An 11,769-nucleotide genomic window follows, 5' to 3' on the forward strand; every position below is an offset into this window, starting at 1 on the left:
GAGGTGGGTAGAGGGGGAGAGAGGAAAGGGAAAAGGCAGTGATTTTAAAATATGCCATACTGGAAATATACAAAGAAAAATAGATATACTACAGAATATGGCATTAAAAAAACATTGTATTGATACGTAAAATAATATATTAACAATTTTAGGCATTTAAAAAAAATAACTCCCTCCCTCAACAAAAGAAACTTGAAATAAAAAGTCAAAGTGCTCAATAATTTCCAGGGAGATCTATATATGAGATAAACACTCTGGAAATAGTCAAAAAAGCTTGTGCATGCAAGACTGGTTTCTCCTCAGACAACAAAATAATCAAGATATAAACTGTTTTCTTTTTAATCAGCATCAACAATACATACGACACTTACAAACAAGGAATGCCAAACGGTGTTTACAAACACGGGAATATGGGTCCCTTTCGGAAGATTTTCCGGGAATGGGTGCAGGTGGGGAGTCTGTTGGATTTGTGTAACACCTGTGCCCACCTTTTTACAACTGAGAAAAACTTTTGAAGCTTCTTAGAGAACTACCAATCTTTATAAAATCTAGCAGACTACATAGTGTCTGAAATAACTATTTATAGAATATAGACATTACTGAAATAGCAAGTGCCTATAACATTGTCTTTCTAGAATCATCAGACTTTCTCTTGATTTAAATCTTAAATAGTCAAATGTTTTTGTTCAAATCCCTTGATTCAGTCGCATGACTCTTTTTCTCTCTCCTTCTCTCATTTTATAATGGTTTGAATAGCTTATTCATAAATAGGCACAGTATAGTTTTGCTTTGTTTTTTAGAAAGAAAAAGCCAAACTGCATCTGATAAGTGTACAATCCTTTGCCTTCTGTCGATTCATGCCGCCCCTTCTCCCTCCCCCACCCCTTAATTTCATCTTCTATATATTACAGCTTTCCCTTTACAGCAGAAAACACTTTAAAAGCCTTAAGAAAGGGGGAGGGGAGATTGAGTGGGTCATCTTAATACTCTTGCCATCAGCAGCAGCAGCTAAAGCCTGAGCAAGGCTCAGCTTCCTAACTTACAGTTCTTGGTCACAGTCATCCTCACAACCATAGCAATGAACTCTCGTTTTGCTTTATTTTATTTTTTTTTTGTCGTTTTGCTTTGGGGAAAAGGGAGTGTATGGGAGCGAAAGAGACTTTTTTTGTTTGTTTGTTTGTTTAGGCAAGAATAAAAAGCTTGTACCATGGGAATCTGTGTGTAGTCCAAGGAACGGAATTCAGCATGGCCAGAGAGCCCCCAGTTTCCAGTCACTGTTCGGCAGGACAGGCTAAGCCACAGTTTGGAGGGATGGGAGCATGCGACAGCCAGAGGTGCTCCTTCCTGATCAGGGGGGCTCTCGCTTTTCTCCTGGGCCCTCGATCTGCTTGCTTGCTTGCTTTCTTGCATCCCCCCTCCCTTCGAGGCTTTGAAAGTTCTTCACTCTGAACGCACAGCAGCATAGTCTTTCTTTCTAGATTTCCCCCCCCCTTACACTTTCTTTCTTTCTTTCTCTCTCTCTCTGTTTTTGTTTTTAAAAAGGTAAAGTGTCCAAGAAAAGTTTGTCAATTATTGCTGGTGGCGGCACCAAGTCTTCCAGTTTCAGATAGAAAATACGCTGCAGGCCTTGCGTGCAGAGCGTGCGCAGTTCCGGGAGCTTGCCCAGGAGTTTGGACAAGTAATTTGGCCGGTTCAGGCCGCCGTTGTTGAAAGTCACGTGGTCCTTGAGACAATTGACAATCTTGTTCTGAAGCTCTTCCACCCGTTTAGGCTCCTTCAGGCCGTGCCTCTCTGCAAGGGACAAGAAGGTGCTGATTTAGACCCAGCTCTGGACAAATGTAAGGGGGTGGCTGAGGGAGGGGCACTTCAGCAGGCCCTGCTGGGAGGCGCAGACTGCAAATCATGTATTGGGAGACCCTGGCCTGCTTTAACCACCCCTTACTCTTTAAAGTTTCAATCCTAAACACACATAGTTTGGAATAAACTGAAGTTTCTGTACTCAAGGGGACTTACTTTGAAGTACACTAGCTGTAAATTAGACAGCAGTGGGAAATTGCAACTGTGGAAGTTGCAACTCCTCCATTTGAGTAGGTACCCTTGAACTTCCAGCATGCCACAGAACCAACTGCATGATAGTAATTGAAATGTGGATTTTCTGTCTCATAAAAATTGTGTTCATAGAACACCCCCATAGTTTGATCAGTTGACCCAATATTCTGGGTTAGCAGGCACACTGAACCCTAAGTTAATCACAGGGGTTGGATGTACACAAAACTAGCCAAAAATATGATTGGCTACTTTGTGGTTCAGTGTCGTGTGAACATAAACATGACTTCATGCATATATCTTGATTTGTGAATTCTATTCCCTATTGCCAAAGGTGATTGTATAAAAGGGCAATTATTCTGGATTAATTCATATTCAGCTGGGAACTGATGATACTCTGGTTTACCTTAAATAGGAGGATAGGAAGGTTGAAGGAATATGTCTACTTAATCCAGAATAACAAGCAGCATTTTATGGAAAAAGAAGTGAAAAATCCCAATATGCAGTAAAAAATGCGAGAATGAAATTAGGGTGAGGGGTGTGACTATTGTAGATTTTAACTCCATATTGGAAGGGTGTGAATTTCTGTCCAACTAGGAATTCTCATCTGCCCTGACAGTTAAAACAGCGCATGGAACAGAGATTTTCAGCTTGCCTGAAAGACTATAGTTGCTTTAAATTTTTTAATCTATATTCGTCACTAAGACTGGAAAACTGGTTACTTATTCCAGATCAATTAATCTGAAGTAAAACACCCCTAGATGATCAGAATAAAGAGGAAGAGAAAGAGCCGGAAGCTGGGCTCACCTGTCACCATGGCTAGGGCAGCGATGCAAGAGAAGGCGGAGATATCGACGTTCATATTCTGCAGGCTGGAAGAGAACTCCACAATGGAGTCGATCCATTCCCCGAACCCACGGACACATTGCAGCCGGTGCAGGACCACACCATTACAAAAGATTAGCTTTCCTTCCACTGGGTTTGACCTGCCGGGGGTTCACAGGGCGGCCAGAGAAGAGGAGGGGGGGAATAGAGAAAGGCAAACAACTAATTATTCGCCAAGCAATAAATGGAGGGCTTAAGAGGGACCTAATTACTGAGGAGTTAATAAAATGCAGCTCAGCGGACCTTGAACGGCACAGGGTTTCCTCATCAGAAGGATCGCAAGAGATGTGTCTGTGTGTGTGCACGTGCACATGTGTTCCACAGACATACACATTCAAGCATACACATGGAGGTGGCCTTCAGCTTTGAGAGAGCACTTCCTGCTTACCTGTAGGCTAGCCGCAGGACAAAAAGCTCCAGGAAGGCAGATTCAAACAGCAGATCCTGGTCTTGTTTGGGAAGGTCAGTGAAGCCAGGGATCTTTTCTGCCCAGCCCCGGATGATATCCATGGAACCAGTCAAGAGATCATAAAACTGCTGGATATGCTGCGTGTCATCACCGCTCATCTGATAATCTGGGTTTGCCTGGAACTGGGATTCCGTTGCACAGAAGTTGGGTGGGGGGGAGAGGGAGGGGGGAGGGAAGAGAGAAAGACCCCAGCAATTTAATGAGGCTCTCTGAAATCTATAGCCCGTGAAATTGCTAACCCCATTTCGAGGAGGGGAGCCAAGTTTTTATAACAATTAAACCTGGCTCTGGCCAGTGAGGAAATTAGATGTTCCAGGGCAATTAATTCAATTAGGGGTGGCGCTAGGAGGGATGGCCCCTCAAAGAGGGGAAATAGCTGTGGCCAGGAGGAAGGGTCGACTTTAAACACTCCAGAAAGACACCCCAAAGCAAAGATCCCAGGGGCTTGGTTTAGCCTCTGGAAAGCCAGTTCGGAAAAATGAGTGGCTGTGATAATGAAGCGATTAGTTGGAGGTGGGGCCGGGGAATCTATCCATCAATCTATACACACAATACAAACATGTACAATGTATTCAGCACAAATGTGTGTGGGTCTCTATCATTATATTTCATTTCTTATGTATTCAAAACTGTACATTCACATGTGGCTCTACTGTGAGAAGGGAGGAAATAATAATATCCCGAAAAAGAGGTGACTCTCCCTACCTAACTTACATCATGTGTCTCCATAAAGCAGAAAAACAAACAAACAAACATGCCCTGTACTAAGGAGTTGAAGGTAAGTTTCCAGGAGGCTGGTACTCGGGTCACCTCCTTTGGGAGTGTGGTGCCCTGGATTTAATGTTTCTTAATGTCTTTCATTTCCCAAGCACATCTGAATGCAAACACCTCCTTTTCAAATCAAAAGCATTGCTTCAATTACTGGCAGGGGGAAATGGGAAGAGATAATAACTTCTGGTATTGAACAAAGCAATCTTATATACATTTAACAGAAGTAAAAGTTATTTCACACAATGAGCCAACAGTCCAAGAAGTGTACAGAGAAATGCAGCCTACATCTGCTGGAAGTTTCCCTTCCCTCTTCACCAGGCACACATGCAAACGCACATATCAGTTCTTGCCCAGATACATCCGAGCTCTCTGGGACACCAACACCTCGGAGATGTCTGCACAATCACTTCAAGTGGAGGTGGGAGTCATAATGACCTTGGTATGGACTAGGCACGTTTTATTTTGTGGCCCGCGAGGTGGACCCATAGGCGAATATTGTCTCCAGCTTACCCTGGAATAGTCCAGGCTGGTCATAGCCGGGTTGGAGTCGACATGAGCTCTCACCAGGGCACTGATCAGACTCACCGGGGGCGAAGGGGGAGAAGGCTCCTGGGGGCTCTTCGGTTTCGAGGGCAAGCGACCCCTTCGGCCTTTTAAGCTGTCTGTGCGAACCACTGTAAATAGAGAACATGCCTCAGGTTGCCTTGCCAGGGAGAGAAGAAGAAAATATAACCTGCCGACCTAGTGCCCTGTTCTACGGGGCCCAGAACTTTGTGGCTGAATATCCTTGCCCATAGAAAAGTTTCTAAGGAGAAATTGGGGCTGTTAGTATTTTAGTGTTTCCCAGGCTTCATTTGGTCCCAGCACCCAGTTTCAATGAGGTCTTGCTCCGAACAGCTGACTCTTTAAATGAGTTTAGAAAAACATGTTCGGGAACAGATGCCTCAGGGCATTCCTTCACGTGAGCCCAATCTGCCCGACTCCTGGAGTCCCTTTAGGTTAAAACTAAGGCAGCCAACCCAGCCCCTGCAAGTGTCGCGTCCCAGAAAAGCTATCTTAGTCTGATCCAGGTTTGTACAGGCCTTCGCCTCCTGCCACTCCCCCGAGGGTTTATGCGCTCGAAGCCCCTCTGCAGACCGGCCCGAACGAGCTGGGAAGCCAAGGGCCGCCCAAGAGCCAGAAGGATGGCTGGCGCAGAGGCCGCGCGCGCGTGCGCGCGCGCTCAGCTGGGACTTGGCCCGATCTCTTCGCGACTGAGGACACCTGCTAGGTCCCGCTGCTGCTCCGCCGGCGCCTGTGGCCACCCCGGGCTCCCACCCACCGGCAGGCTCTACCTTCTTTGACCATGCCGACAGCAAGGCACTTCTGAAACCGACAGTACTGGCACCGATTCCGACGGCGTTTGTCCACTGGGCAGTTCTTATTCGCGAGGCAAACGTACTTGGCGTTTTTCTGGACGGTGCGCTGCAGAGACAAGAGGAGAGGAGGGGAAGGGAGAGGTGAGGAGCGGAGAGGAGAGGAGCCAGGAAGGCGGCCTGAGTTTGAGGCACTTCGCAGGCTAAGAAGATTCCTCCTCCTCCCTCTCTCGCCTGAGCAGTCTCTCTTTTTCCAAAGCCTCGAGCAAGAAAAAAATGGGGAGCGGGCTCGCCACGCAACTTCTGGCCCACCTGCTATAAGCTGAACGAGTCGCTCAGTCAACACAAATCCAAGGCATTCCTATTATTTTCATTCCTTTTTCTTCAAAGGACGCAGTTGTTCAATGAGGAGGTTGGGGGGAGAGAGAACTTAATCTGACCATCGGGATTGCGGTCCCACTTTGTTAGTTTAGACACGGCTCTCTGTCCTAAGCAATTTCAGTTCTAAGGGAGACGGATTGCAAAAGGGGCCCCTCGCGCAGCTCAGCCCTGGCACAGACAGGACCAGCACCCCCCACCCCCCACGTTGGACAGGACTGGCAGAGGGAAAGGTGAGGAGATCAGGAGAGGGCAACAGGCACCCAGCACTCCAAGAACTCCTCCTCTGTTTCAGATCATTTTGGTAGATTATAACTTGGGGAACAGGCCTAATGCCCACCGAGCGCATTTTGAAACCCCTTGGACCTCGGACTGGGTATGAGGGAGGGAGGAAAGAGGAAGGGAATCTGGATTTTGGGGCACATTCTCTTCCACGCTTCAAAGCTCAGGATTAAGTAAGAACAATTCCTAATTCCTTCAAGCGCCTTTTCTTCCCACAGTTTAGAAAATGATGCCAAGGAATTCATCTGCTAAAGAGGCTAGTTCCTCTTCTGCTGCAGTACCTCCATCAATGTCTTGGTAGGAAGAAGGAGGTGAACCGAAGGGTTGCATCGTTTGGGGGAGCCTAGAGGGAAATGTTATCCTTAATAAAGCAGGAATAACTAGGCCTCGAATCTGAGTTAGGACAATAAAACGCAGCTTTTTCTGTGGTGCGGGGCACATTCCCATCTGGTGTATATAAATGTGGCCCAACTCTCTCTGTACAAGGAGTCCAAACTATTTAGGGATCAGACAGCAACAGCCTAATAGTCGGGCAGTGAATAGATGGGACAATATATGCCATTTAATAAAGTGAGGATCCTATTGGCTTCTCTTATCTTGACCTTTTTCCTTTCCTTATGAACTAAAAAAACCCTGTAAGTGTGGATTTTGATCTAAAATGCCCTAAATCATTCTGAACTCAGCTAACACCTGGAGACAGGAAGGGGGCTAAAGCTAGATCCCCCATTATACCCTTGCAACCCGAATACTCCAAGCATAGATTGGGCATCCTGTTCTATCTGCATGCCGAATCCTGAGATTGACAATAGCTGTAGTCTAAAGTGAATTAGTTTCTACTCAGTGGAGGTGGGGACTTGCAGGTGATCAATAAACCAGGGATAAAGGCATACAGTGAAGGGGATGGACAGAGGGATGGGAGATCAGCTGCATAGCAGTTGGCATCTGGGCGACAGGCACACATGACCTTCCACCCCCCTCGCGCCTCCCCAGGAGGCAGCATGAGCAGTGGCTCACCTTGAAGAAGCCTTTGCAGCCCTCGCAGGTGCGCACGCCGTAGTGCTGGCAAGCGGCATTGTCCCCGCAGACGGCACAAAGCCCCTCGTTGGAGGGCGAGCCCCGCGAAGGCGGCGAAGGCACCTGGGCGTCCAGGAGCTGGGAGGCATGCCCAATCTGCAGTCCGGGGAACCCGACGGCGGCGGCAGTGGCCTGCTTGCGGATAGGGTTGGGCAGGGCGAAGGGCTGCCCGTCGTGGTGGTGATGGTGGTGGTGGTGGTGGTGGTGGGCGCCAGGCCCATGGCCTGAGGGCTCACCATTGAGCGGCAGGGCGTGCAGGGGCCCGTCGAAGCGCATCTGGCAGCTGCCCAGCGGCGTGCCGGGAGGCGATTGCTTGAAGGAGAAAAGCGAGAGACGCGGGACGGCCGTCGGGGCCGCCTTGTGCACGCCGCCGCCGCCGCCGCCACCAGTCGCTCCTCCCGCCGCCCCGCCATAGGCCTGGTGGTGATGGTGGTGGTGATGATGGAAGCCGTGCAGAGGCCCGGCCTCGTCCCAGACACTCTGACCCGGCGCGAAACCAGCGGCCGGGGTGGGCGGCGAGGCGCAGGGTTTGTAGTAGACGGCCAGCTCGTCAGGCGGCTGCGGCCCGCCGGCGGCGGGGGGCTGCGGCGGCGGCGGGTAGCCATGGCCGTGCAGGGGCAACTCCTCGACCTTGATGGAGGGCGCCGGTGGCGGGGGTGGCGGGGGCTGCGACGGCATTTGGTACAGGCAGGGCGGCTTGACGTCGTAACCCGCGGCGGCGGCGGCGGCGGCGGCGCCGTAGTTGTCCATAAAGGTACTGAAGCTGGGGAGAGAAGTGGTGGCAGTGATTTCAGTGTTGGTCAGGTCCATGCTAAACTTGACAAACTCGGGCGTTAAGAAGTCCGAGCTGTACTCCCCGGCAGCCGCCGAGTGGTGGTATGCGTAGCTCTGCGTGGCCGGGCTGGCTCCTTGCGGCGAGGACCCGTACTGAGCCTGGACGCAGGGCATGGCTGCAAACGAAACACGGCACAACAAGAGCATGGCTCAGCTTTCCTGGGCAACAATCCCATTCCTCGGCCCCCGCCCACCCATCCTTTCCCCCCAAAGAGGCCAAGCCAGGAAGGGATGACGATACCAGGGAGTGGGGCAGGCAGACGAGGCAGGACGAAGGCAGGACAAGCGGTGGCAGAAAGGGAGGTAAAACGCTAACCGAAGGGAGGTGAGGAAGTGGACAGGCAGGTAGCGCAGAAGGGCAGGTATAGAGAGGGAGGGGAGAAAGCAGCGGGGAAAGTGAGCATCGGCGGGGGAGGAGACGGGGGTGTCCTCTAAGTAGAGAGCAACTCCCCCGCTGCTAAGTCCAAGGGAGGCTAGATGGGGGGCTGGCCGCGCTCGAGCTGCTGAGTGGATCCCGGCACGTCCCCTCCTCTCCACCTGCACGCACATGTACCCGATCCCTCCTTCTCTCCCGAGTTCCGCGAGCCCAGCTCCGGCCGGAGGCTGAGGCCGCCTTGTCTGCGTCTGAGAAAGTTTGACTTCCTGGTTGGCCGGGGTGGGGAGGAGGAAAGGACCAGCCCGCGTCACCCACCTTCAGCCGCGTGAGTGGCGTTTTCGGGAGAATTGAAGGCAGACAGCGTCGGAAGTCAGCGGAGAGACAAGTTGCCAAGACTTGAGCGAGGCGCTGAGGACTCCAGCCTGTCCGGTTGCTCCCTGAAAAAGACGGGCAAGGTGCGGAGAGGGAGACGGCGTTACTCTTTCAGTCTCACCTGGACCGGGGGGTGGGGTGCAGCGAGGACGGGTGGGCGCCACAAAATCCCTCGCGTCAGCAGCTGAGCTTCCCGCCAGGCCCAGAGGTGGAAAGGAGTGCTGGGAATACGGTCTCCCACAAGCCGTAATAGTCAGAGAGCTTATCTTCCGCTGGATGAGGATGGAAAAGAAAAACCCTTGCCTGTGGGGTTTTTCTTGTTCTCGTTGCGCTATTTTTTTCCTCGTTGTGCAACAAAAGTATTCAGACACTTCAAGCTATCCCCTCCTACTCCCTAATAGCTTGTCCACACGCATTTGCCGGCAGAGATGCACGCTCACGCAAACTCTTACACCTGACAGCTCCCGCAAGCCTCAGATCGCCTGTTTGCAATCCCATTGGGCTAACTTCTCTTCATTGCAAGCGAGGTGTCAGTGGCGTGAGATAAGAATGAGAAGCGCGACGGGATGGGGGAGGAGAGAGAGGGGCCCAAGCTCTCGTCTCCCCTCGACATTCCGCCACTCTTCGGCTTCCAGATCTTCAAAGGAGCAGAGCGGCAGAAACGGCATTAATTAGAGCACGCAGCCGCTCGCCGCTCGCTCGCACGCGCGCGCGCGCACAAAGGCAAAGGCAGTGAAAGGCCAAAGAAGCGAGCAACCCAAGCCGCTGAGCTGCGCGCGGGAGAGCAGGAGGTTCCGAAGGATGCGCGTGGCAAAGTAACGCAGCAGAATTAAACGGGAGAAGGGAATACCTCTGCCACCTCTTCCGGATCCCCTTCGGAACTGACGCAAATCGTTTTTTTCCGGGGGCTTTTCCAATGATTGCATCCCTCCGATATCACCCCCTCCCCCAGAACAGCTTCTCAGGCGTACAAGAAGAAAACCCTGGGAAGTTTCATACTTTGACTGCTCAACCCAGCCGGCCAATTTCGGCGACTCCTCTCTGCTTCTGCTCCTGCTCCTGCTCCTGCTCCTGCTCCTGCTCCGAAGTCTTGTGCCCTTAATTCAAATTCCGTTCAAAGCCAACACTCTCTTGAGCAACCGGTAGATTTAGTCCAGCATCCTCGTAATCTCCCCCACTCTGTACAAACCTGCTAGGACATTCAGACTAGGGCTGAAGGCGATTTTCCCTGCTTCCTGTCTCCCATCTACACCAGGCAAGAAGGCCGGCCGGCCCCACTATACAGCGGCGTGCTCTAGACTAATTTATTACAGTATCCCCACCTCCGGCAGCAATCAACATGAAAGGCAGTGAAGGGCTCGAGGACGGAGCGCCGGTTCTCCCTTCGCTAAGCCTTGCAGCTGACGGAGATCAAAGTCGTTCCCAAGCAACCCAGATCCGCCCAGCAACTTTTTTTCCTGCGACTGAAGCCCCGCCGCGGACCTCCTTCACTGGATGGAACGCCGCGGCCCTGAGCCCCGAAGCCCAAGCGCGGGGGCTGCGCTCAAAGTTGCCTCTTCCGGCCTTCTACCCGAAAGTCCACACTTCGGGGGGTGGAAGTTGCGAGGTGGGCTTTGAGAAGGTCTCCAGGTCTGAAGGCCGATAGGCGAGGCTCTTCTAAGAGGTAGCTTTTGGGTAAGCCTGCACGGGGCGGGGTGTGTGTTAACATTTTATTTCTGGCAGCCGCGATCTTCCCCCACCCCAAACCCCCACCCCACCCCACCCCACCCCACCCCAGGGCTACTTTTCTTTGCCTGAAGGAAAAAATTGGTGCATCATCCAGTCAGAAGGCAGAATATATTCTCCGTCGCAGACAGCGGTGCGATCCACTTACTTGTTAGGTGGCGTGTCTCTTTCATTCATTCATTCGTTCATTCATTCAACTGTTGGCAGTTCGGATTCCCAGGGCGGCTGGGCGGGCGAAGGAAGGAAGCGGAGGGGCACCTCTTGCCGCCGATCCCTTCGTTCTCGTTTTCCTCTCGGCTTCGCTCGCCTCTGCCCGCGCGCGGACACGCGCTCTCCTTTCGCTCCTTCGGGAAGTACAATACGAGCGAAGCGCGGGGCGAGCAAGCAGGACAGACTGGCCCTTCCCTCCAATGTGCCTTTGTTTATGTGGGCTCCGTATTGCACAGCCAACATGCACCTCAAGTCTCCAAGCGTCAGTGCACGTCAGTGCCGTCTGCCCAATCAGCCAGTCAAGGGGCTGGATCTCTCGGTACAGTTGGCTAGATCTTGCTTTGGTAAATTTCCGACGTGACATCACCAAGAGTGGCGCTTTTAAGGTGGGAAACGGCTCTCGCTGCCTGCCTTCACCTTGGTGCAGCTTTTGCCAAATTAGGGACAGGTCCTCGATCCCCCTTCCGTCTCCTCTCCCTGGTCTGGGCTGGTGCACCCGGGGATCCGAGACTGTAAACAAAGACTGAATACTCCCTTCCTCCCCCCGCCCCCCTGTTGTCATAAACTGATCCAAGAATCTCCCGGCGCTGTCAGTCCATCGCGCGCTCTGTCTCGCTCTCACGGGCCTGAATGCCTTTTTCCATATTAGGCTTCCACACCAAGCGGAACAGGTGTGCGTATGTTCCAGGTATGTTCGCTTTCAGATCGAACGTTGCAACAGTCCTGGGCAACTTACGTGGGACACCCCCCTATCTGTGATCTGTCTAGAAGTACGACTTCTTTACCCATCCCTCCCAAGTACCACCTTATCTCGGCGTATTCTCTACAGAAGGTACTTTACAGGTAAAAAGGCAGGAATGTATTGACGCACCCAGTCCATCCTTTTAAAGCAGAGACAACGCATTCAACAAGTTGCACAATCATTCCCAGCCCGATTTACGTCCCGAAGCATACTTCTCTCGCCTCCCCCTCTCCCCCTGTTGCGCTTCAGC

General features: G+C 51.7%; 1 protein-coding gene across 7 annotated transcripts; it reads right to left on the reverse strand.

The window, feature by feature from the left end:
* Positions 1–1,099: 1,099 nt before the first annotated feature.
* NR4A2 (nuclear receptor subfamily 4 group A member 2) lies at positions 1,100–11,310 on the reverse strand. Of its 7 annotated transcripts, none has more exons than XM_088146573.1 (8): positions 10,716–11,308; positions 8,786–8,907; positions 7,201–8,210; positions 5,506–5,635; positions 4,682–4,845; positions 3,320–3,522; positions 2,854–3,032; positions 1,100–1,791 (listed from the first exon to the last, which is right to left on the reverse strand). In XM_088146573.1, the coding sequence occupies exons 3-8, from the start codon at positions 8,206–8,208 to the stop codon at positions 1,535–1,537; spliced, it is 1,941 nt and encodes a 646-aa protein (XP_088002699.1). In that variant the 5' UTR covers positions 8,209–8,210; positions 8,786–8,907; positions 10,716–11,308; the 3' UTR covers positions 1,100–1,534. The 7 variants fall into 7 exon arrangements, with proteins under 7 accessions (XP_088002699.1, XP_088002702.1, XP_088002701.1 ...); XM_088146576.1 differs by having other exon boundaries at positions 7,201–8,023; positions 10,716–11,307; XM_088146575.1 differs by having other exon boundaries at positions 4,757–4,845; positions 7,201–8,907; positions 10,716–11,310.
* Between the last annotated feature and the right edge of the window lie 459 nt (positions 11,311–11,769).

This window comes from Python bivittatus, unplaced genomic scaffold, assembly GCF_059951505.1.
Source record: "Python bivittatus isolate LINGU-HERP-01145 unplaced genomic scaffold, Pbiv_v1 ctg000480_np1212, whole genome shotgun sequence".
Classification (NCBI taxonomy): domain Eukaryota; kingdom Metazoa; phylum Chordata; class Lepidosauria; order Squamata; family Pythonidae; genus Python; species Python bivittatus.